Genomic DNA, 26926 nt, shown 5'->3' with positions numbered 1-26926 from the left:
CTGCTTCTTTGGCTTGCAGGATGTTAGGTGGTGATATTGGGGGGTGATGACACTTTTAACACTTTTTTTTTTACCCCTCCAGGGGTTCTTTTGTGGGCTCTTGTGTCCTTACATGAAGGTAGGCTGACAGGAAAGGGGGAAGACATGCGGCAAATATCGTCGGGTCTGGGAGTCAAACCCGCGACAGCCGATTCGAGGACTCAAGGCCTCCAAACATTGGTTGCGCTATCCCCTACGCCACCACGGCACGCCCCTACTTTAACACTTTTAAAGAAAAGCACATTTGTCAAAATTCTGACAAATGTATCAAAGCGATACACCACAAAAATATCTATGTAGTCTAGCAAACTCATCAGGTCTGGCTCTGACTCAACCAGAGTTTCTCACTGGTTCTTCTCTATGGGTTGTGGTTGAGTCTCTCCACACAGCTGGCAGTTTCCGAAACAGAAAGCCAGCCAATCATATGAGGACTTTGTGAGACATGCAGCCAAGTCATGTTGGTGAACAATTATGAAATATATTTTAGATATATAATGTTTCCTTGCATGTTCTTTAAACTTAGGGAGGACCAAAGACTGTAAATAAACGTTCACGAAACACTATCTCCTGGCTGGAGTTGCTTCGTTTTTCAAGTTCAAATAATGTAATTATTCCACTGAATGAAAGGACAGTCCAAATAAGGTTTAACAAATTAATCATTCAATTTATGGATAATGCATATAAAAAATACTTTCACACATCTTAGTAGAGACATTTTGGGTCAAATAAATGTTGATGCATTGTCAAAGAACACTGTAGGAGGGCTACAGTGTAGCATAAGAGGTTACATCTAAATCTAAAAAATCTCTGAATAATATTTTCATGGTATTTGTAGAAATATTTCTCGGTGAAAGGTCACCATACAGTTGTCTGAGCTGCAATGATATTATTTCAGAAGCATGTAAATACTTGCCGTCTTTAACAAATATTTTGTAAGGTCAACATTCTACAACTGATAAACTCAAATACTACAATTGAAGCGGCTGTGTCTGTTTATTGAATCCAGATCTGAAGACAAACATTTGTTCCTTAGGAATTTAAAGATGAGATTTGGAAAAAAAGAAAAAAGAATCAAACAAAGCGAACATATGGAAGGGACATGATTTCCTTATATCACCACCCAGTAGGAGTGGAAGCTACACAAAATGTATTTAAGCTGAAAGCAGAAGATGACACATGTGCATTTAGAGGAGGCAGACTGAGAACAAATACATGAAATAGACAAACAAGCACTCGCCTCCATCTGGTTCGATATAATCCTACAGTGACTGCAGGGCTAGATGTTGCTTAAGGATATAAAAGCATCCTCAGATGGAAATATCTGCCCTGTAGTATCACTCACCTTACACACGCGAGCGATGCGTGACACGACAGTGTTGTCAAAGAAATCAAACTCCTTCCCTGCTTCACTGAAGAAGAAGTAAATCTTATCGTCATCGCCCACAAGGTTGCCCTTGGGCAGGCTCTCCTGTATGTAAGCTGAGCCAACAAAGGCTGGGTCTGAAAGGAAAGTAACAATACCGTCACACTGGGATCTGGGAACATACATCCCCACTGCTGAGTGAAATCCACATCCAGCAGGGACAGAAGATGGTTTTCCATTGTAGACTGATCACGCAGCATTTCCGGCACTCTGTTTTAAAGCTGAGTATTTATCCATTGTACAATAGAAATGTTATCACTGAAAGATATGATAAAAAGCATTGCTACACAGCTACATCAACATACCTTGAAGCCAGTTGAGAGAGTTTTCGGTTTTTAGAGCAGTTCCCTGGCTCAAGCTTTTGTAGATTATGGGTTCATTTCCTTGGAAATTACTAACTGTGCCGGCATACAGCTCCCCATCTGCAATGCAGACAAGAATGATCACAATGTTTCTCCAAAAGAAAAAATGTTTCTGCGTCACATGGTAATGAAATCCAGAGAATATCTTCTAGTTTTTATCGCTGACATCACTGAATATGCATCTTGAAACTTTTAACAAAGCTTGGTGGTTATCAACCCCTTACTCCCAAATTTCTAAGTTTTGAAACACATTTTTCCAAACTAGCATCCCTTTATGGATATGTTTGTGTCATTCCGTCAAGGATTCTGCTGGGTAACACAACCAGTGTGTGCTCTTCAATTTGTATAAACCTACCAGCCATGATGGCAGTGGACTTGTACTCTGGGTTGAATGGGCAGCGGCTGCGTCCGTCCTCTGTAACAATCTCACCAGCATCACTTTTGACAAACGAGAAGTCCGCAGTCCTCTGAGGGGCAAGCACACGTACACACACACCACATGTGATAAGGGAATTTGAAAGGCGAAGCTCTAAGTAACCTCTCTGTCAGATTTTGCTTTAAAAGGTGGTCAGTCTTTGGCCAAAGTTGAAGTGCAGGTCAGTATTGTTTGTTTGTTCTGACTTGTTCTAAAAGGCACTAAAGGATCTGAAGAAAATGTATAAAAACCAGATCGATTCTTATGTAATCTGATTACATGCATTATATATTTTGATCTTATCCCCACGGACATGCAAGCTAATAAAATAATGCACGTATATTGCATCTGACTGGTCTGAACGTCTCACTCAGACAGAATGCTGAGCGAGTAGAGAGGCAGGATGTGGGATGCATCAGATTTGAGATGATGTTCCACTAAAATCAAATAAATGACTCCCATACAATGTCCTGCATCTGACTAATCACCTTTTATGAGGGAAAACAAACATTACTGTTGTCTGTAAATCTTAAAGAAATGCAGAAGCAAAACTATTGAACAGATGGGATATCTTTGAAAGAGTGGAAACTTACAATGTAGGCACACATTGGGCTGAAGGCGTACGTTCCACATACGTACAGATGAGTGCTGTTCATACGCAGTAAAATCTTTATGTAGTTGAAGCAGTCCCTCTGTTTTAAAAAGACAAAGAAGAAGAAGGGTTTATTGTAAATTTTCCAGCTGCTATACAACAAGTAAAAAGCAGCAATGTATATTACTATATTGCATAGTATAGAGATTAGAGAAAAAGGCACAAAGTTTAAAATAAAGATCAAATGCTTTGTTTTTGCATAGTAATTTGAACTCCCCGTTTACACAAGCTCCATTTCCCTTTGCTAACATGCTCCAGTGTCAAAGGTTCAGATCTAAAGTAAAGAAGTTTAACAAAAGTGCAATAAAACTGTATTTGAAAAGGAAGGGGAAAATCCATTGTTATGAGAAGGAAAGTTCCAAGATGACAGGAAATGTCCAGGTTTCTTTCCTGGCCTGGGCTTTGTGATTCAGCAGCAGTCAGAGCTGAAGTTCAGTAAATAATGTTTGAGCCATGTGAGTTCAGCTGTGTGCACTTCAAACCAACAGTTGACTCGCCTGAAGATCTTTGCCTTTGAAACTGCACTCGTCTCTCTTCCTCTCTGGAGTTTTCCACGTGAGCTGCAGGAAAAAAAAATGCTGTGGTTTTTAAACTATATCTTTAACACTGTAAAGCATAACATTCCGCTTGCACTCTTGTGATCTCTTAATCCCTATTGCCAAATTTCCACCTTACATGAGGGATTCAAGGAGCTACATTCATATTTATATGCTTAACATCACAGTGCAGTTTAAAGGTTGCAGCATTCAGGCTCTTACACTTCTTTGTAGGTTCGCTGCACTGATACCAGAGAGGTTGAGAGCAAACAGAATCTCCCGGGCACCAATATACAGCATGTTGTCTTCACTGCTGAGCAGGAGGGAGGTGAAGTTGAAGACCCCGTTGGCTGAAAAGCTTCTCGTTGTCCTTTCCTTTGCATCTGCTCAGAAACAGAAAGGTGGTCAATGTAAGTAATATTAATTGTGTTTTCTTCAATCACATGTAAATGCATTAAGTGAATCATCACTATGAACATTTCAACAGGCATATATGATTTGACATCTGGTATAGCAGTAAGAGCTACCCTTTATAATAGCAGGAAAACATAAAACAATTACAGCTTAAACATTCAAAAATAGGTTCTGGGAACAATCATTCAAAAATAAAAATAAAATACATGCTTGGTTCAGGACATAATTTTACTCCAATTGTAGAAAAACATCTCTTTTTGAGAATTTTGATTCTGAAAGTACGTGGTATGAAATTCAATTAATTACTAAATATTTAGTTTTGAGAATAATGTCTAAAGGGTGAATTATTTACAACTGTAAGTATACAAAAATAATATTTATAGCAATGTCTTCTTATGCACTAGTGGTGGCAGTTAATGTCCTTATGTACCGATGGCAAAGCATCTGCATTGTAACTTATACACTTATGCAGTGATGAATATTTGAGTACAAACCCAGAGCAATAATACAATAAGCAATAAAAGTTATCACTATAACATTAGCCCGTAAAGCAGTTAGTTACCAAGGAGACTGATGGTGGATAAATACAGTGGAGTAACATTGCTGACCATGGAGTAAATTAAAATGGAATAGAATCACCCTGGAGGGAAATTATCATATGAAATAATATCATATTAATTCCTTACATTTGTTAAATCACAACAATAGTTTTTTGGGGAAAAAAAATACCCAAATTATTAGTAACAGATTCACATCAAGTCAGGAAATAAATGTCATTATGTGTATCTTTTTTCATGCAGGACATAAAGGCTCATGCATCTGTTACAGTTAAACAGTGTTATTGCCTAAGTGGTCATGATTCAATAAAGAGACAAAGGTTGAATCATCAACTCCCTAAATCGCTGCTGCTGATGATTTATTAGCCCACGTGTTTCTTGGATTTACGGGCCATCAGCACAGGCCCAGCTTGAACGAGTTGCCTTAATTGCATGCCAATGTAAACAGAGCGTGGGAGCTGTTGGAAACTTGAAGGGACTGAATCTCTGCCCCTAAAAATATGGCAACTGAAGGAAAAATCACAGATAAAAAAGCTTTTATTTAAAACTTAATAAGATTATTTTGGATTGTTGGGATTTTGCATGAAAAGAAGAGTCTGATTCAACTATCAGCTACTGCTTTAAGGGACTGAGCATTTAATGAGGTGAAAAGTAGGGACTCAACATCATGTTTCACTCCTAATATAAGCCTAAAACTATTTGTCTTATAAAGGGATACTGATTTCGTTCAAAACATAACTTAATGGAATAACCACATGCAGAAAAAGACAGTGATGCATTAAGTGCAGAATCCAATTCAGTTGTGTTTTATCTGTGTCCGCATCAGAGTAAACTGAACCCAAGATGGTGCTGGCAACAATTTAAGGTACTTTTCTACGTTTAACCAACTCACTCCAGGAAGAGTCTTTAAGTTCTACTCATAAGAAGCTCAATCACCCTGCAGTGTGTGTGTCCTAATTTAACCGTGCCTTGGTTCTACAGCAGATTGAGAAACTTCCTTTCCCCCAGGAAAACAACATGTTAATAGGAGTCCATCGCCACAGCAACACTGAGCCATATTGTAGTTAAATCTGTCTGTGAAACCACAAGAGGCAATGCTCCACGTACATCGACCCACAGGGGGCTTTTCAGTAGCACTACAGGATAAATGAACGGCTGCTCCGTTGTACTCTGCAACTTGTTTTGTTTCCTTTACTACAAACATAAGCATAAAATAGTTTTTTTAAGCTCAAAATATATTCAGAGTTGTTTTCTACAATGAGATCAATTCTGGAAAACTGGTACACCACAGATGTGAAAGAAAAACAACTTAGACAATTGCATATTTATATATTGTTTTTTGTAAATAAAAAAATACTTTTATGACTTCATTAAAGTAAATACTCTCTTGCAGTAAAGAGTTTTATAAATTTTGTATTATTTTAACAAAAGGTTGTGGAAGAACTGAAAGCAGAAAGCAATGATTAAGTTTAACCATCTAATTTTAAGTTGTAGATTAAATCGAGGCTCGGCTATCAATGGAGATAAGAATAAAACACACATTTGGTAAGTTATTTTAAAACTGCTTTAAATACAGACCTAAAAAAATAATCAATTGACATGCAAGTATGCTAATGAGCTTGTAGAAGAGACGCAGATTCAAAATCTATTTTTTTTTAGTTACACTTATTTATGTATTCTTGTGTTTTATAAAGCCACTAATGTCATCACATGTCACTTATAAGCTCCAGATCGTATCTTTTTTTTGTACAAAAAGTGGACTTAAAGAAAATGATCTTTAATACTAGCTTAAAGATTGTTATTTTCAAAAGGTAATTTTAATCTGACAAATAAGCCGACAGTGCTGTCAAATTCTTACATTAAATTCTGTAATATCATTTAGTTTTGGTCTGTCACTGCATTTACAAGAGATATAGGGCAGTGGTGGCTTTTATAAATCTAATGGCAAAAAGTGGTTCTGATGCTTCTGAATCAAAAAGACTTTATCTTGCAAATTCTGTCACGCTGTCTCAAACTCAAGATAGAATAAAAACCTTTGTGAAAACCGCCTTAAATTTGTTAACAGGAGCAGCAGTAAAGAACAGAAACATGGTTTTTGAAGTAACTCATTAGTCAACCCATGAGCAGACAAATTTCCCTTCTAATGAGCAAAGTTAACAAGTGGTTTGAACTTTTTAAAAGGAATCTAAGACTAAATGTTTGACCATCTGAGCTCCTTTTCCTGGTGGCATTTCTACACAACACACTCTGAGGTTCTCAGCAGATGAAGGGAAACATTAGAGTCAAATGGAGGCACTTAGGAATGTATGGACAGCTTGTATCTGTGATAGAGAATCAAACAAAGCAGATGCATACATCAGGCTATTACTGACGAGGTACACCAGTATTACTGCAATCTGTCTAAATTACCAACCTTGTTTGTTCTTTTAAGAGTCAAAATGTCTTGCAAGGAATTTAGTTTTCACTTCAGAGATTTGTTTTTATGTGAAACAAACAAAAAAAACATTTTATACTAAATCATTGTCAAAATTTATGCTAAGGTAAGTAGGGCAATAAAAACTATATCAAAATTGTACTATCTGTTTAGCACAAATGTATTCCCGTAGCGTGCAAACCCCTCCACAAAATTCCTTGTTTTTCTATAAGATATGACAGACCGTTTAGATCTTACTGGCAAGTAAAAGAACATGAGGGAATTGTGCTCTGTTGGAGAGATACTGAGGGTTTATCTACAAAAATAACTTGGAAAAACAACAACTATCTACACTACAGAAACAATGGCTTTGTTGACGTGTACTTTGTACAGATTAAGCTCGCTGATTATTCTAAGACAGTTTCTGCTCAAATAAGTTTCAAGCAGTAAGTTTGTCAAATAAAAGTAAATCAGTTACAAAGAAATGTGAATATTATTCAAATTTATACTGAAAGCATTCGAAAACCTTACTGGAAGATGATCATATAGATTTATAAATTTACAGCTAAGTTCTAATGTGTGTTTTTTCTCAAAACTGCCATTTTGTTGTTTTTTTTCTCCTTTAATTAAAAGAAATCTATATTACTTCCTTATGTTTATTGAGTACTAATTTTAAAAACAGGTAATGTCACATACTGAATATACAGTGACTATCTTTAGCTGTTTTTCCTTTAACAACAACTGAACACTGAAGAGATTTGTGACTAGTGCACCCCAGTGCTGCTTGAATTTGATACATTAACTGAACAGGAATAAATATTGAATTATAATTTTTCTGATTGGCTTTTTACTGATCAACAAGAAAAAAAGGACCCTATTCCCATCTCTATCTAATTTATGTGGTTTATATAGCTCTTTTGCTATGTTTTTCATTCTATCTTCTTAGTCTAAATGCTAAATGGCATTTAGTAAAGCCTAAAAACAAAAGATCTTTGTTTTTTAATAATTGTGCTATACTGATGTGAACAATAAGCAGAAAGTGAACAGACAGATGATATATATCCAGTGGCAACTGAATAAATTATACCAAAACATTGGTAGGCAAAGCTGGAGGCTTTACATCTCATCATGTCAGTGATAGTAGACCTCTGATGATGGACTTTGTGAGAGCAGCTTTGTGTGGTTGTAGCACTTCATCTGTGACCTTTTCCCACTAAGCCATGAACTGCACACTTTGCAGCTGCAAGCAATAAAGCATCATAGCCATTATTATGTAATTAAAATTAATTTCTACAAATGGCACTGTTAAATTTTCTGAAAACTGTCTTAGATGGACTTGAAAATCTTTTTTGGGAACAGATTATTATGAAGTTTAAGGGAGTCCCATTCTATTCTATTGGGTCAGCTTTGATTTGCTTTGTGTATGAACTGTACTATACAAAGAACTTGCTCTAGCATTCTAATGATCAGTGTCTTGGGTGCCATTAACTGTGGCAAATATAATTTTGAACCACAACACAATAGGTCTATTTGTAATGGGAAAAGATGATTTTATAGATTTATTTCATAAAATGCAGGCTACATTGAAGCAGAAGTGAACATTTGCAGGATTTATTGACTGTGGAACATCTTTGAAAGGAAGTGTATTCTGACCTTTACTTATAGTGATCTAAAGGCTTTCTTTTGTAGAGTCAGAACTGTATTTGACTAAATGGTGCCTTTTTTGTTATTTTTATATCAGCTCATTTACAAGTGAGTTCAGCGGAATATTATCACAAACAAAAACAGGCTTGATTTAATTTGATTTGAATATCACTGATAATATCATAAATACATTTTTTACCACTAGGAATGTGCTTACTGCATTGTAATTGTAATTCACAGTAATGTACTTGCCATAGTTGTCAACATCACCAAAAACTGTGATAATAAAAAAGATACGAGAACTTTTTTTATAGAACAATTCATACACAAGGCAATTCCAAAGGCTTCACAGATTAACAAAGGAACACATACAAAGGAAACTAAATTAAAACAAGAAATGTAATAAAACACTTAGAAAATTTTAGATATAAGTAATATAAAGGCAATTTTAAGACAAATAAATACAAAAAAATACAAGGCATGATCAAATGAACAGATAAAGTTGCAATCAACAGTCTCTGTGCATCTTGAAGTTTAAGAGGTGTCTGTTCTAGAGCTGAGGAGTTTAGGAAAATCATGTATCATCTTGTTAATGTTTAAAAGTAGACAGACAGATAGATAGATAGCTAAACTTTATTCATCATAAGTTAACGTTTTACAAATAGGGTGAAAGAACAGATGTTGGTCCTGGCTGTGGCATCAACACTTTGGATGAGTTGCAGATACCTCATATATATTTTATACAGAAACCAATTCAGGTGCAGGTGCATTATTACTAAAAATAATCTTCTGATTTATATATAGATGTAATGTATGTTAAAATTAATGTCTGATTTTATGATAAAACCTTTGTTTCTTACTTTGTGGTTTTTTGCCTCATGGAGTCTAGATTTAGATTACGGATCCCTAATTATCAATTTTTGGGACCAGAAAACAGGGACTTATTATTTCCTGTCATAAGCAAAGAGATCTTTCAGTACGTCACAGTCTGAGCTACATGAAACATAGATATAGAATACATGTGGCCTAAGAATGGAGCCTTGACTAACTCCATGTGATCTTTGTTTGCTCAGAAAAAAAGTGCCATTGTCCAATTTGTATCAAGCAACTGATCTTTAAGGGACATCAGAGAGCCCATTCCCAGTCTTCTGAGCATTAAGATGACCTACATTGCAATGTCTCAGGGAGCTCCAGGTAATGCTAGCAAATAATGGTTTTAGAAAAGCAGGACTTATTAAAGAAGCAAACTCACAACCCAAAGTAGATAAACAAATCTTTATGTATTCATTACAGAAATACCCACAGAGAAAGCTATATGACTATGGAAACTGACAGCTTATATTAAGAATAGGTTTTGCATTGTGCAGAAAATATTAGAGCAAAGGGACAATTTCCTACATATTGGGCATAAAGAACAAAACTCTGTGTAGATGAATTCCTTGCACTGCTGCTTTCACAGGATGGGGAGTCATTTAAGCAGTGACCACAGAGGCAGAAACCTTTAACAAGGGTCAACCTATAGCAGTGTCAAATTGTCTTGTAAGATACCAAACAACCACAGTGGAACACTAACTGGATTATCCCAAGTATTTTAAAGCTTGCTTTTAAAAGCTCCTCCTGAATGGATAATTGTGTGGGAGAGTGAACCAGTAAAGCTAAAGGACAGGGACTGGAGCATCTGGAGTGCATTATGAAAAGGCCAAGAGGTTGAGAAGTTCCTCTGGCCAAGTAGTGAGCCTTGCTGTTTGTGTTGGTAAACTGTGGGGCTGAATTTTGTTAGTAAGATATTGTCCCTACGGCACCATCTGTGGACAATATCTTTTCTAATTTCTAATAATGTCATGGTGTGAGAACTACAAATATCTGCAAGTGTGATGGAAAATGAGGGGAAGGCAGGGTAAAAACATGTTTTACATATTCCATGGCGTGGATTAACAATATAAGCTTCAGTAGTGCGATTTACAACACCACAGTGTGATATTGCAGGAATCCTGCTAATCTGTAAACATAAAGAGCGCTATACTCTGATAAATTATTAAAAAGGAACACACCTCAGGAGAAGCGTTTTCTCATGAGGCAGTCCTTGTTCATTCAGGGAACAACAAATGCTGAATTAACCGTAATAATGTTAAGCAGGTGCTGGTTCATCAGGAACTCACCATGACCCCTTCCTCTGGTTCTGGAGCATTAAGAACAGAGGGGCTGTACAGGAGGTCCTGACCTGTTTCTAAATGCAGCACAGCACTAAGACCTTACTATTTGTTCTGAGCAATTACACTCGCTAAGCACAAAAAGCACCTTGTATGCAAAGCAACTTTGCAGAGGTCAATAGGTACAGGATTATATGCACAATATGGACATTGTGGTGTTATGAAGTAGAACAAACAAGAAGAAACAAAAACTTACTATATGCATTCAAACATGTTATGATAATTATTAGTGCTTAAAATGTGACTTAATGGCACTTGCACATTAAAAATGAAAGAAACCCATATTACAATGTACAGCCACTGACCCCATTTGTATGACAGCAACCTAATGCATTTAAGCATCTAGATACAATGAAAAAGACTTGTGAACCTCAAACTGAGCATCAGAATGAGATAGAAAGGAGATTTAAATAAATATGAGTGTGGCATGGTTGTTAGTGCCAATTGAGCTGAGCTGAGTATTTCAGAAACTGCTGATCTACTGGGGTTTTCACAAACTATCCTTCTGGTTTGAAAAGAATGGTCTAAAATAGAAAATATCCAGTGACAAGTCTTTTGTTTTTGACCTTATATGGCCAAGAGTGTTCATCTTCTGATTGTTACCTCCAGTAGGATACTGTTACAAAGTTTATATCACCTCAGATTGGTTTCCTGAACATGACAGTGAGTTGACTGTTTTCCATCTACCTCCACAGTCACCAGATTTCAATCCAATCAAGGGCCTTTGGGTTGTTGTGGATTGGGGAATTTGCATTATGGATGATAAGATGACAGATTTTAAGCAAATCTGGAATTATATCAAGTCAATTCAGAGCAAAATCTCTGAGGAATGTTTCCAACACTTTGTTGAATCTATGCCACAAAGAACACAGGGAGCTATTACATTATGACAGAGTTAAAACTTAATTATTAGCAAGGTGTATCTTATAAAGTGCAGATTGACTGAATATTGTATTTTTGTACAAATTTTAGCTTGAGGAGCTGGCTAGGAATGGTTTATTCATGGAATCAACAAATAGAAAAAAATAAAATTTTTCACAATGTGCAGACTGGCTACATAGATACAATTCAGATAGATACAGATGTTTTGATATAAAAATGATAGAAGTAAGACACAACCAATCTTATTGAATTTTTATTATTAATACAAGAAGCCAAACTCATTTAATATACTTTTAGATAGAAAAAAATAATAATTTTCTAACCCAGATAGTCTTTAGAAAAAACTGCTTGATATTACCTAATAATTACTAATTTTGTTGTTGTAGTTATCACGTGTTTGCAGCACTACATTTCCTATTTGTAATTATGCTTTGACAAAGTACATGGAACAAGGTTAAGAACTTCTCCATGGAAAAAAAAAGATTCAACAGGTGCATCTGTACTACAGAGTAAATAACACTTCTCACTTTACACTCAAACAGAAAAAAATCCCACTTAAACATACTTTTCAGACAGCAACAGCATTACAAAGCTGTAATATCACTTGATGCTGCTGTCATTTGAAGTTACTGCAGACTGGCTAATTTAGCTAATTTGAACATGGCAACATTTAAATGAAAACTTTCTCGCTCACAGCATGGCTGCAGGGATGGCCCTAGCCCAAAATAAAGAACCATGGTCACTTGGGTTGTCACAGAGGGATCAACAGGGAAAAAATAGAGGAGGGGGAGGGCTTATAGGTGTGCCTTTAAAGAGCACGCCAACACACAAAGCCCTTCAGTATGGTCTACATTAAAGTCTGGAACAAAAGCAGAGAGAAAGGCAGTTGCAGGCTTTACTCCATGAACCCATGATCCGTGCTGATAGGCGCATAATGAGAACCAGACAAGTGTTCACACCATAACACATACAAATCCCCATTCATTATTCATGGCAGATTACCCTCTTCATTAAGGCAGAGGCGGGAACCAGGGGGATCCAGAGGGACCCAGAGGAAAGTGGAGGGGACATTAGTAAATGAGAAATCTACCGATGAAGATCTGCCAGCCGGTTCTCTGGCTTGCCTAAGCTGCAACAGTTTAGGCATGCAAGCTGTCAAGCTAACAGGCGTTCAGATAGGACAGAGAGCACCGGAAGCCGTGACGAGGCCCGACAGTTTTTGCTGTATAAAGTTCATGTCCCTAAGGCTTGTGGTTCTGCATTCTGCTTTGATACTGTATATACAATGTGACAAAGACTTTCTGCGGGGAGACTGGAAAATGTCAGCGTAGCAGAACTGACGTTACCAAAGCAAGGCAGCATTTATCAAAGCTCTGCTGACCTTCATTCACATACTGAAACTCATGATTTTCCTTATTTCATGATCTACAGCAGGGGTGGGCACTCCTGGTCCTCGAGGGCCGGTGTCCTGCAACTCTTAGATGTCTCCCTGGTCCAACACACCTGAATCCAACAGCTGAATCTCCTCCTAAGTGCAGTCAAGTTCTCCAGAGTCCTGTTAACGACCTCATTATTTGACTCAGGTGTGTTGAAGTAGAGATGCATCTAAAAGTTGCAGGACACCGGCCCTCGAGGACCAGGAGTGCCCACCCCTGATCTACAGCCTTCTAAGTGCAACAAGATGTGTTTTTGAATAAATCATTTGAATTCAGAGCTACCATCCATATAGAAATTTAATTAATTCACTGTTAAAGGTGACTTATGTTCCTGCACAGGCTGGTTATGGGCCTTATTAGCCTTAATGCAAACCTACAAGACAGAGAACAAAACAACCAACTTTGATTGGCATCAGACTCAAAGACTGTATGCATCAGTTTATATACTGAGAACTTGAGGCATGTGAATCATGCATGTTTTATGGTGTTGTTTAACTCTGGCTGCACGCCCTAAAAGCAAATCTTTGCAGCAGAACAGAGAAGCGCATAAAGCATCTTTTCACAAAATGATTGATGATGTGTGTTGTTATGAAACACTCAGCCTCTGTGGGCTCTGCAAAGGCAGGGGAGGTGAGAGAGATTATATGTTCAGGTAAAAAGTCCAACATGTAGACAAGGCGCAAGCTCAGACAGGCTCAACTTTCTGAAAGCGCAAAGTAGTCCTGGGCTGAAAAGGGAATCAGAGGACTATATAAGAGCACTCAACGAGATCCTTCCACACAATCTTCTCTGACATACACTAATGAAGCCTGACCATGAGTCACTCACCACAGTTCAAACACTACAATCTCACACTAATTCCTTAATCTGTCATTGTGTTTAATTTCCATGGAGATAATAAGGTGCGATTCTTGTTGAAATCCAACTTGTCAACTCCGCTGCATCCCAACAATAATCTGATTCACGGTTATGAATTTTTCTACATGCTCTAGCTGTATGACCATAAATCACCTTTCATGGAAAAAGAAAACATGACGCTGAAATCCAGAGTTCTTTCACAGCTACCTTTGACTGACCTATTTATACTGAAAAATCAATTGTATTCTGTAGTCCATTCTTTACTTTCTTTTATTATCCTTCAGCAATGTAATTTTTTACATATATTTTCATTATGTACAATACCCTGAATTGCCTTGTGTCTAAAATGTGAACTATAAATAAACTTGCATAGACTTGCCTTGGGTGAGTTCAAATAAGATATATTTTCAGTGAAAGCTGACAGGAATATTCAACATGTTTCAAAGTTTCAAGTCAGTTTTGCAAGCGTAGGCATGAAAAGATACATTTTTGATAAAATCAGTAACACCCAAGGCCTGAGTGAATTTGTGAAGCAAGTTACAACAACCACAGGCCTGTATGTAAATATGTTTGACCCACAGAAACTCAGCAGAACCAACTCTTACTTGCAGTTAAATGCTACCAAAATCAACAGGTCTGTAAAGTTTTTTTTTCTCCATTCATTTTTTATTTGACAATTGATTGACATTTGGCCAAATGTTGCAGTTCACATAAAAGGATCTGATACAACCACATCTGGAGCCTCAGGCATCTGCAGCTTGCATAAGGCGCTATTATGATTCGAAATGCATTCCTTGCAAAAGCATCCATGCCTCATGAACTTTTTCACATTTTGTCATGTCACAACCACAATTTTCACTGTATTTCAATAGAATTTGCATGTGCTATCCCATTAGAATGTATCATACACAGCTGTTAAATAAAATGTTTTGAAAATCTAAAAGGTGAGGTGCTCAGTAGTACTCAGCCCCCTTTCTTGACATATATAAATGAAGTCCTACTACTCTGATTAGTTGGGAGAGGCAACCTGTGTTTCATTGAAGGGATGATGCAGAACAACCACAAACCTACCAATTAATAAAAGATGAGAAAATGAGACCTATAATAAATCTAGAGAAGTTAAAAGGTGGGAGAAACTGGTGATAGAAAATCTATTGGTGGTGTAGTCCCTGTGTAGGAGACACTTATCGAATGCAAACCAGGGGTTCGATTCCCGAATCTGGATCCTGTGCTGCATGTCTTTCTTCTCTTTCTTCTGCCATTTCCTGTCTGATCTATTCAACTAATTGTCGCTAGTGTCAGTAAGAAGTAAAAAAATAAATAAAACCCTTTATAAATGTCATAGTTATTTAAAGAAGGGACTTACTGTAGGGAAAGCTGAGACGTGGAGTGACATCATTTTCTGTGACAGCCAGATGAAGGAAACCAAGAAGTAGGACAGTGTAGGCTGGGAGACACAGCCAAGCCATACTCATCGTCCACATGCCACCGCTGGTCCACCAGCCAACTTGTACTATTTGTCTCTTTTAGGTTTTGGGGGAATTCATGAAGTGTGCCTGTTTCTGTTTATCTCCTTTCACAGCCTCTTCTCTTGCAGCTCCAGGTGCTTCAGATGGAAATCTGGTGAAATGTTGGGAAGAGAGAAAACTCCTTGTTGTTTGATATTACAATCGTTGACCTGAGAGCACAGGAGAAAACCTCTTCTATGGAAACACCGAACTGCAGGGTCTCAACAGATACCTTTGAAGAAAAAGAAAAAAAACACAACATTGTGTTAGTATGTTGTATGAGCTAATTTGCACATGTCATTTCCTACTATAATTAATTATTTAACAGCTGATCAGGCATTTATCAAACCACTTTGCTTACTGTGAAGCAAAATATCCTTTTTAATCAGGATATTTGAACTATTGTAGTTGAATACAATGTTCCCTGTGTGGTAAGCTCTGTGATTGTGGCACTATTTTATTGCATAAAATTCTAGAAGTTAATAATGTTGTTTGAATTCTGAAATGAGTTTGTGCTCATTTTAGAGAAGTTTAGATTTAGTTGTGATCCTTAGAGAATATTTAGCATCTTTGTAGTTGTGTTGATTAGAGTAATGCACTGCATATACTTATTAGATGCTCAGAAGATTATGTCTTCTTTTATTTACATGTCAGAGAGTCTTGAGTGTTTTATGACAAATACCACAAGTTTTCCATGATAAATTGCACTGAAAGGCATTTTGAGTAAGTAGTACAGTAGGATGATTTATTTTTTTAGTTTCCGCTTTTGGTAATTTGTACCACAATAAAACCTCCGGAAACATGAATGCTTCGTAGTATTGTGTGTTTGAAAGTACGATGTGCAGGGAAATACATTGTTATTGTAAACTGTAGTCTCCCTAGTTATTGACTAGATAAAGGAGCAAATCCCACAGGCTATTGCATTTGGAACTAGAACTCAGTTAAATTGAATTTGATCTCATTTCCAGATGCAAGTTACAACTTCAGAGGTAACTTGAACACAGTATAAGCAGCCACCTGCAATTGTTGTTGGTTTACCGTCGTCCGCAAGGTCTTATAACCTTCTTCAAAGCAATTTTCTACTGAGAGATTTCTGATAAAGCAACAATTAATGTGCTTGAGCAACTGATCTTTTAAGCTGCTGCTGTTTAGTAGTTTTATATCACACTTAATCCATTCATACCCACCTTCCAAATCTAATGCCAAAATTACTTCTGAGTACTCTTGAAGGCAACCTATCACCTGTGGTACTTGTGCTACAGGTTCAGATTCATTGCTCTACAAACTGCTTTTTGTAAACACTATTCTTCTGCTGGTAACCTTGCTGTATCACTGAATTACTCTCTCCATCGCCTTATGTTTAGGAAAGTAATTGCAGTAAGTGTAATAGACATGGGATAGTCACTCTGCAATGTTGAATCCAAAGCCCACTTGCAACCAGACTGCAACCAGAAGAGAATATGTTTCTGCATTCATCCCCTTGCAAACTTTACATGACAGTGCAGGAACATCTAGACACTTAGGGGAAAAGGAATGCAGTGGAATCTTAAACCCCAAAAAACAGAAACAAGTGGCTGCTTCTGAGCAATTGAAAACACTAATTTGGCAAATGTAAAAGGAAGAATAAAAAGTAATATAAAATCTGACTGATGTTTATGTTGGTTTTAAAAAAAAAATTAGATGGGATATTTTAATTGGTTTAAGTTAAGAACAGCTCTGGATTTAGTAAATTAAAACAGTTGTGTTTGGGAAAAAATGAAAAAAGAAATTAAGAAAAAGAATGTAAAGGCATCATGCAATGTTTTGAAAGCAACTTTCATTGTAAGTTTTGTCAGCAAACCATTTACCTTGACCCACAATGAAATATATCACAAATAAAATTATTTTACCCTTGTAGACCACTGCTGCCAGTTGGCTTAAATGACACAGCCAAGACAAGTGTAGCACATGCATCACTAAAAGTCTGTTGATAAAAGTTCAAAACACAACCAAACTTATACAGGAAGAAATATATGCCAAACATTGAAAATGCCTCTTTTTTGTATAAATGTCTCGTACCATTAGTTATTGAAATTTTTTTTTACAACGTCTAACAGGAGTTAAAAGTCATCTGGAAATGTGACCTTGCTCTGTGTTACTGAGGTCAGTAATTTAAATAACTGAATACTAATAAACAATGGCCTTCCTTGTGTCATTAGTGCTAGTAAGTCAGTTTAAAGCAAAAATAAATAACTTTGAAATCTCTGTATTGAAAGTCTTACTTAAAAATCTTTTTATAAAGTTTAAAGACAATGAGCAACTGTTTATCAAACTTCAGCTTTGATGCCAGAAAAGAAAGCTTATATATTAAATCCAGTTAATTTGTAAAAATCAACAGAGATTATATTAATTAATTTTCATTTTCCTCTTTAATATCTCCACTGACATTGTAAAAAAAAAATAAATAAATAAAAAACTTAATCTTCTCACCAATAAAGCCAACAGCTATCTATTATACCAGTAATAGAGTTAAAGGGTAATTCACTGATGTAAGTCTACTGAACACACTGAGGCGTAAAGGAAAACCTTAGTACGGACATCCCAGTTACAACCTCAAATGCTCCATTACACCTGCCACAAGAAGCTCCTCAGACGCAACCAAATGGAGATTCAGTTTCATGTGAGCTGTGGAAATCAATGGCAGACCATAGTGAGGGAGTCTATTCCTGGTTTCTGTCATGGAGATCCAGAATTTTAGTCAATAAGCACTCGGCTGCTTGTTATAAATGGAGCAGTCTGAATCTGAGCGTGGCGGAGGTTGTTTGGAAAGCAGGAAAGACTGTAAAGGAAAGAAGAAAATGCTTATTTATGCAGCAGAGTCATATTGAAAACCTGGGAAACATCATTAATTCTTGGTTTGTGTATCAGTCAGCAAAGGAAACCAGCAGGAATCTGACCGAAGAATGTAGAGAAAGTTGGAGGGTATGAGAACAAGGACGCCTCAGACAGCAGTGAAATCTACATGCAACTCTGCACTTCACTGCTCTCGCCTGCATGATGCATAAACTGAATCATCCCTTTCACCCTCTACACAGACATGATAGTGTGCTCCCGCTCTGGATGATGCTCTCCAAACTCTCTGTCTACCATCTCCTCCTACAGTGCTCGTATATTCCTCTCTGTACAGCCTTCAGCAACACATTAGACTTATCCGTTTGACATACTTTTTTTCATTTGTCAGACTTTCACATTGAATATGAAGGACTTCCCCAACTTTTAAGCATTTTACGATTTATAAAATTTATAAAATCTCAGTAAGCTGTTGATTTGCAATATGCTATGGTTTATTTTTTTTGTCTGAAGGAGTATGGAATATAATATATCTTTTGCATCATTCAGCTCTGTATTCATCTTTTCTTTTATCTGTCTATTCACCATCCATTTGTTCATCCAGTTTCTTGTTTACTAAATGCCACACAAACATGTCTTACAAGCTGAAACTATTTTTTGTGGTACTGCCGGTTTTGACAAGATGTTTTTGCAAAACAATTTTTTTATCTTAATGAGTTCTGTCCTGCTAATATACATATTTAAATAATACATAAATTAATCAAATCTATCCATAGGTTTGTCCACTATGGTCTTTAAAATTTACACCTTACCGCAGTAAAAACATCTACCATAAATTCAGACGGAACTTGTACTGCTGGAACCTCTAAACTCTTTAAATATTCAATAAAAAGTCTATAAATCCCAGAGCCCCCAGTTTGTAAAAGTATAGAGTTTTGCCATCCAAACCATGTCTGAACCCTATGTCTCACTAATCCATTGGTCTGGTTTCTCCTAACTAGACTATCATATGACAGTGGAAGCAAGAGTTCTCCTTAAAGTGAACATGGCTGATTAGAGAGAGAAACTGTTGACTCAGACAGAGGAATGTTCTGCAGGAAACTGGGTGAGAATTTATCACAAGAAAAGCACTGATTCATTAACACGTGGAGCTGAAATGGCAATAAGAACCACCTAAAATATGCAAATCTGTCACAGTAGAGTGAGGAGGAAACAGAAATAGCTGCTTGTGATGTTAAACTGGTATAAACACTTCTAACAAAGATATATTATAGTGCAAAAAACCATTTGAAGGTTATGTTTTTGCCACTTTGTCAAAACATTTCACAACAGGGAAAAGAAGAAAAGACTTTTATATTGAACTAAACTGGGAGTTTCCCAGAACTATGTCAATCATTTCCTGTTGTATATATATATATATATGTATATATATACAGAAAAAGCTTCTCCATGACAGCTTCGCTTCTATGAGTGTGAATGGTATAAATAGCAGCGCAGCTGAAACAGGTGGTGGAACCATTACCATTTACTATTTCAGTAGAACAGCTTGGGTCAGTGCTCAACACGTCGTCTGGAATAGTGCCGAATCACAAACGTGACCTCTTGGCATGCCATGCGTGTCAAAAAGCCACCTGTATGCAGATGAACACGGATCACCTCAGGTTACATGTTTCCACGTGTGACCTTCAGCCTATGATTCTAACTGCAAACCCCCAACCCACCCCCAAACTGCTCCGCATCACTAAAAACAGTCCGTTGTGACATAAAGCAGATGTGAGATATGGAGAGTGTCATCTGCCTGGAGAGATTTAAATAGAAGAGCATGTCTGACTGCACAGAGTGTCTGATTTATCAGGTGAGCTGTGTGGAATCACTATTATGATAAAATTGTGCAAAGTATCAGCTGTCCAACTATTGCTTCAACACACTTAATCAGTTCTAATGATATTTGTTTGTGAGTAACAATTGATAACACTTCCACAACACAGATCTGACACACAATACTTGTGATGAATTATGATCACATTTTTGTGTATCCCCACATTGCTCCAGTAACGTTCAAGCGGTGAGCCTGGAGTGGTTCTTCCTCAAATTTTTCACTAAGGAGATGATGAGTTAACTTACTCACTGTGCTGCTTCATAAAAATCTTATACATACACATACAAACATCTGCAATTATAGTGAACGATGCAAACATCAAAAAACATCACATATTTTTCAAACCACTCCATTCCAAACTTCAATGGATTTATTTGGGATTTTATGCAGTATTGTGTGAAAATCTGCAAACGATTAGGTTTTATGGCGATAGGTTGAAAAATAAATTTAAAAGAAAAATACCAAGGAAACAAGATGATTATTATATCATCTAGAAACCTTTTTCAGACTTTGAACATTTTTGTGAATTTATTTGCAAAAATATTCTTAAATTTAGTTGCTGAAACACTGAGGAGATGGACACTCAATTTCACCCTTCAAAAGGGGAAAGATAGGAGAACATGCCATTTAATGAAGGCAGATTTGTCAGGAAACAAAAGAAAAAAGCATTTTTCTAAAGCTTTAATCAGAGCAATTATTAAACATTATAAACAACTGGAATTGTAACAAACATTGCATTTTGTTTTCAATATCTGGTCTCAGTTGTGAGTCATTAGTTTAGATCTAGAGAACAGTAGATCAAAAACAGCTGCTGCTGCAGCATCATTCTGCTTCTAGTTAGTGTTAAAAGAAAATGTCTGTATCTCTGATCAGATGACTACTTAAAAAAAAAAAAAGTTCTTCTTGATTGACCCATTTTACGTGCAATCCCCAGACCCTGTTCAGAATAATTAATGGCCCGTTCATCTCAGAGTGAAGCATACAGCAGTAATTATGACTATATGCTACTCCAAAGACTTTTAATTGCCTAATTAAAATCTTATTAAACTATTGAACAAAGATAAGGGACATTTTGAACTCAAGTGCCAGTGGAGTTCAATGAATCAAACTTGCTTCCTGTATGGAAAGGCACCAGGTCAGAAACAGTCATTTTTATCAAAAGTGCTGATTTTTCTAAATATCGTATATGAAGCTAAAATAAGACAGGAATGCATTGGCTGATTAGTGGAATATATGCTGTGAAAGTGACTGAGAACATATCATTAGTTCTGTCTTTAAAAAGTTAACACAAGTGCTTAAATCATCCTTCAAAAGTTCAAATGTCTGAAAAGATATTCGATTTCATTCAATTTCCCCTCTGCACCAATTTCCATAACACATGCACAGACTGCAGACAAGTCTCGCTGATGAAATGTCAAGCAGTGAAGCTCCGAGGTCTGTCGCTGGGTCTGCCACAGCTATTAATGCCAGTCTGTGAAAGAAGAGCAGCACGAGCTCCGTGACAGAAAGAAAAATCTTAATCATGAAAAGGGAAGGATGAAGAAAAGCAAAGAAAAGGACCAAAGTAGTCTTTACTAAAGGTTTCCAAGCAAAAATCCTATGTCCCATAGCACCCTGTAATGGTAATCATGCCGCTTGAACTTTTCTACATTTTGTCAAGTATCACCTACAAATTCCAATGTATTTTATTAGAATTTTGCATGATACACAAACACAAAGTTGACCTGTTAAAATCCAGCCTCCTTGTTCTATGCTTTTCTTCATACAGAGGGTCTGGAGTCTCATCTATTGAAAAACAATTTCTTGCTGGAGGCGTGGACTCTGTTGAAGTGAAAATCAACATCATCGTTCACAACTTCTGCTTCTGTTTGGCGATTGGCTCAGTTCAATTTCAGCTGGAGAAATCAAGTTTAATGGGAGAAATTTCAGACTAAAGGGAGATTAGAATAGAGTGGAAATGCATAGGAAGGCAATGGCCAGGATAACAAAAAGTAGAGCTCAACAACTTTTATTTATAGAGAACTTTTCACAGATAAAAATCCTACATTTAGACCAAGCATGAAACACTGTTGTTGAAAGAAAGTCATATGATGTCCAGTTTATATGTTACTACTAGATAAGCAATAGAGTAAAGATCTGGAAGAAAGTCCCCAGTTTGGATGAGCATAAACGTGTTTTGGTCTTTCAAGTGCAGAAAACTAACACTACATAACCCCCTGAAGGCATCATTCCCATAATAAAATACGATGGTGCTGTGGGGAACGCAATCAAAAAATTACCAAAAGAAAGGGCAAAAATGTAGAAAAACCAAACTGATTGAAGGTTGTTGCAATTGGACAAGATGTGGAAAGGTCCAGGATTTATAAATACTTTTACAAGGCAGAAATTACCTGAAAGTGTCTAATCTCACAAAAAAGATACAACGAGCCTCTCACGGTTTTGTACTTAACTTTTTCAGGCAATTCAGCCAAATCTCCCGTCAAAACACATCTGACAGAGCTTAACCTGGCTTAAAATTGCCAAAATGTTGTCATTAATAAACTCTGGAGCATGAAAGTGAAGGCGAAAGCTTCTTTTTCTTTCTCTGTGCCCCTTTCAGCTTTTCTTTTTTTTAAATCAGTGTAAGTTGATCCACTTTGAGGAAGGAGCCTGCACTGTTGATCTTGCTGAAATGGCCTATTTCTTTTCCAAAGTCTTTTCTACTGTAGTCACACCCTGTTCTGGGAAAGTTAGCATTCATACGTCTACGACACCTTTCATGCTCTAATGCTGAGAGGACAACTAAGTTTCACATTACTGCATTTTATTCACTAAGCATTAATCAGTGCTATTTTCTTTTTTACTAATCTAAACATTTCTTTGAAGTACTTTGCGATCATTTGACATTTTTAGGTTCAATAAGATATTTTGCATCAAACTCCTTATGTTGTCTAAAGTTAAAAATCTTTCTTCATGCAACATTCAGTAGTTACGTCTGTGAACCATCTGGGGTGTCATGTTACACTGAAAAAATTCAAAAGGAAGATCCTTTAGAATTTTTATCTGTGCTATGTGATATGCTGACAGTTGGTCAGGCTGCTTACATTGCAGCCTTTTCAGTTCTTAAATAGATATTGCTAATGAATAGCAGAGGATGGCCTGGCGGCATTCTCTACCTTATTTAACCATTGTAACTAAACAATTACATTGACAGATTTACTGAGGAACCAAAGTGCACTGTAGAAAAACTACTGTCTGTTTTTCACAGGGTTGGAAAAGAATATAATATAGTCCAAGATGTTTTCTAATAAATGTGACTGCTTGCAAACAAACAGATGAAATAAGAACTCTATGCTGCATTCGATAGAAAGTATGCCCATATGCAGTCCAGTCTAATAAGGAGAAGCTGAAAAAAATAGATAAAAAAAATATCTGGGGCTTGTGTTTTTATGAGAGTTCCTGACTGCTGCCAGAGTCAGGTGAAGAGCCTTTTCAGAGTTTCAGACCTGGCTGCTGGTAAGTAGGTCAGACCTGTTGAAACATTCAGTCTCATTTGAAATGTTTCTGTTCATTTAAAAAAAAAAAAAAGAAAATGTTTATGAAAAACTGTTTGAATCTGCTGCAGTGAATTAGTGGCTTTGATTTTCTATTAATCCAAATTGCTCATTTTGATCTCAGCTATACAAATAAAAACTGAAATACATCAAGGTTCTGAGTTTCATAATTTACAAATATTACACAAATGTTAGACATAGCTAACTATGTGCTTAATCAGGTGTTTGTCTTCTTCTTCCAGTACTTTTTGCATCTTTTCATGTCAAATATGGAGGCATATTTCCTGTACAGCATCAAAGATCAATGTTAACTCTTCTGAAAAATGAGTTTTAAAATGCACTGTTAAAGGTATGGCTCAGATTTTTAGTGTGATTACACTAAAAGTTAATATATTGCTGGAGTTTTGATTTAATATAAATCTAGGAAGCTGACGCTAGGTAGGGAGATTCCAGGACTACAGGAGACTTATTTCATCTTAAAGCAACTTTAAGTTTCAGAAACACCATAGCGATTCATGCAAACACTACTTTATGAACCTTTTAAATGCCATCATTTATGCAGAGCCATTATTACAAAGAAGCCAGTAACCTTTACATTGTAAATGTAGGTTTGAGTCGGTGTGCCAGCAGATAAAAGTAAGTGCCTTATAAAGTAAAGCAACACCAAAGCCAACATTTTTATACCAATTTAAGGGAAGGGTTACTGTGACTGGAAACACTTTAGATGTCCATTTCTCAGTTGTGTGTTTCACAGAGGACGATACCATAAGTGATAGCATACCATTTCCTCTGTAATAACTGCCTTGTGTGCAAATCGGCATCCAGCACAACTGTATGGACAGTTTAAATGTTCATTAATTATTGTTTGCATTGACCATTGTGATGTTTTTGAAGTTAAAGTTGTTTGAAAATGATAGAGGTTCATATTAATATGGTCTCCTTTCAGACTAGCCATTAGCTGGATTCTCATCAGCTAAATCTAGAGCTTTGCAGCTGATACTGGACAAGATAGCAACATTTTACCAAACCTGACTTTAAAAGTCCAAACTATCTCTTTAAGCTTACATTTTTTGACATTCCACCTCATTTCCTGCCATCTTGTTTGGTCACTTCATATCTTATTATGAATTTTTTTGTCACTATTAAGTTTGTGTATTTTGTCAATCAGAGGACTTAATGGAAATAAAAATACTGCACAGTAAATTAAAACAAACAGCAAAACCTCATTGAAATTTTAGACTAGATAACCGTCAGTTATAGACAAATTGACTAGAGAAAATGAGCGACTCTTTTTTTCTTTTGCCCTTACAAATTCATGGAGCATTCAATCAACAGACAAGGCTCCGACACATTTATGCTCACTGAAATTGATTCGGCTGGTGTGGCATCCATGGAAAAGCTGTAAACAAAGCGACGTGGCTGCTCCCCCTTGATGTCGGCTGCAAGAAGCTGCACGCATTCCAGTAGCTTAGAGGCTTAAACAGAAGCTCAGGCTATAGGCCACTGGGCAAAGAGCTGCGCGCATCCGTCGCTGTGTGAGGCCGATAAAGGGCTCAGAATGGACATTTCTCCACATGGTCCAGAGACAAGCCTTCAACAAAACTCTAGAGTTTTGTATTGAGATTGTCTCAAACCACTAAAAGACATGCTCTTCAAGGTTCTACAAACTTAAACATCTTGTTCAACAGAGAAGAAGGAAATAGTCACTCCAAATTTGTCTCCTCTGAAAAGGATAATGGCAAGGAAAAAATTGCTCAAAATTAGCTTTGATTGTGTTGATGTGTTGTGCTATCAATGAAGATAATGCAAAAAATGAAAAAATAATAAAACATTGACATGTCCAAAGAAGATTTCTGAGAAACGATCAGTATTACATCACGGAATTGCCTGTTCATTCAGGCCCATGTAACAAGGTTCATGTTCAGTCTTCAATCATTTATGGCGCACTATCTAAAATTATACATGTGGGAACTGTTTATAGTATAATTTTGATTTATGATGCCCTCAGCTCAAACAGATGCACGATGGGTTTAGCTAGAAAGCGTCTTGAAATTCTTAACCTTTAAGAATTTCTCTTGGATTAAGCCAAGAGACAGTTTGTTTTTGAGAGTTGCGAATGGTATGCAGAACTGAGATAACAGCAAGAGAACCAGAGAAGTCAACAACTTGAAGTATGCTGTTGCTAAACAAATTGTAAATGGATAATCATTTCTTTAGTGCATTTGCAAAAAGGAAAAATTACACATTATCTCAAAAGTTTAACATTACTCTAGTCAGGTTTTTTCTGTCTTTGACCTCTTTGGTTGGCATATTGACCACATTAGAATATCTTTGTGGGGGTCAGTCTGACCCTATTATGAGATGTCTGAAAGTGGGCAGCTGCCCCCCACATGAAGTGACCTCACTTAGTAAAGATCAATAGGCGGCTGCACATTCCTCAGCAGTCACTCAACCCTTGCTATCCCAGTTATCCAAGACACTTTAGGATTTCTTTAGAACAGTGATGTTTGGGTTGAATTCCAGTTATTAACTTTGAGCATCCTAGACGACCAATTTTGACCTGTGGGTGCAACACATCTGCCCAGTGAAAGGCAAATGAGCTCATGTCACTCATATGCTCGAGTCTCGAGCAAATGCTAGAGATAATATTAAGGTTTGGATCAAGCACAAAATCTTTTGAAAAAAGTTTTTTTCAAGAATCACTATTTTGAAAGACAATTTAAAACCATACACCTACCATTCTTACTACAAGACTTTCAATTTGTGATAAAAAAAAATACAACAAAATGTTTTTTGCTAGAGCTGCATGATTTATTAAAGGACATGGTATCAATATGCATTCAGTATTTACTCTGAAGTAGAAATGCCCAACTTTTAATTGTTAATGGCCCATATACTTAGTGACTTACACAATAAGGATAATTTCTTGCGTTCTTTCTGACACACAATTCTAAATAGCTCCTCTGCGCAACAGGTTGCTGTTCAGAGAAACAGTAATTACCTTATTGCTAAGAGCAATTAGTTGGGTTACTGAGAATGTCAGGTAGCAAATCTCACTGGTCTTGTAATCATTGCAACTGATGTATTTCCCAGAAGTTTCAACTTTAGAGACAAATGCAATACAAGATAAGCAGACAAAATCACATTTTATGAATTCACTTCACTTTGTTCTGGAAGTTATACAAGTTTAATATCGCTCCTCTCTTCTGAAAGTTTTATTGTGATGCAAAGTTGAATTTGTTGGAATCACACATTTTTTGGAAGTTGTTATTTATAGTAGCACTGAATCACTTGTTCATATTTACATTGCAAATATATGATGCTATAATTAGAGGC

At 36.6% G+C, this 26926-nt stretch overlaps 1 protein-coding gene across 2 annotated transcripts in view; it reads right to left on the bottom strand.

Moving 5' to 3' along the window:
• The window catches only part of LOC102218264 (semaphorin-4B-like), a 56119-nt gene that overhangs the window by 9030 nt on the left and 20163 nt on the right, over positions 1-26926 (bottom strand). For both annotated transcript variants that reach the window (XM_023352181.1, XM_014468492.2), the window contains exons 2-8: positions 15208-15581; positions 3650-3810; positions 3389-3451; positions 2833-2931; positions 2180-2291; positions 1768-1884; positions 1382-1539 (exon numbers count right to left, since the gene is read on the bottom strand). In XM_023352181.1, the coding sequence (XP_023207949.1) occupies positions 1382-1539; positions 1768-1884; positions 2180-2291; positions 2833-2931; positions 3389-3451; positions 3650-3810; positions 15208-15325 (828 nt within the window). In that variant the 5' untranslated portion in view covers positions 15326-15581. The remainder of the gene's footprint in view (positions 1-1381; positions 1540-1767; positions 1885-2179; positions 2292-2832; positions 2932-3388; positions 3452-3649; positions 3811-15207; positions 15582-26926) is intronic.

This window comes from Xiphophorus maculatus, chromosome 2 (genome assembly GCF_002775205.1).
Source record: "Xiphophorus maculatus strain JP 163 A chromosome 2, X_maculatus-5.0-male, whole genome shotgun sequence".
In the NCBI taxonomy this organism is placed as follows: Eukaryota; Metazoa; Chordata; class Actinopteri; order Cyprinodontiformes; family Poeciliidae; genus Xiphophorus; species Xiphophorus maculatus.
Note: the sequence above shows the minus strand (reverse complement) of the source record. Positions and strands in the feature narration are given on the sequence as shown.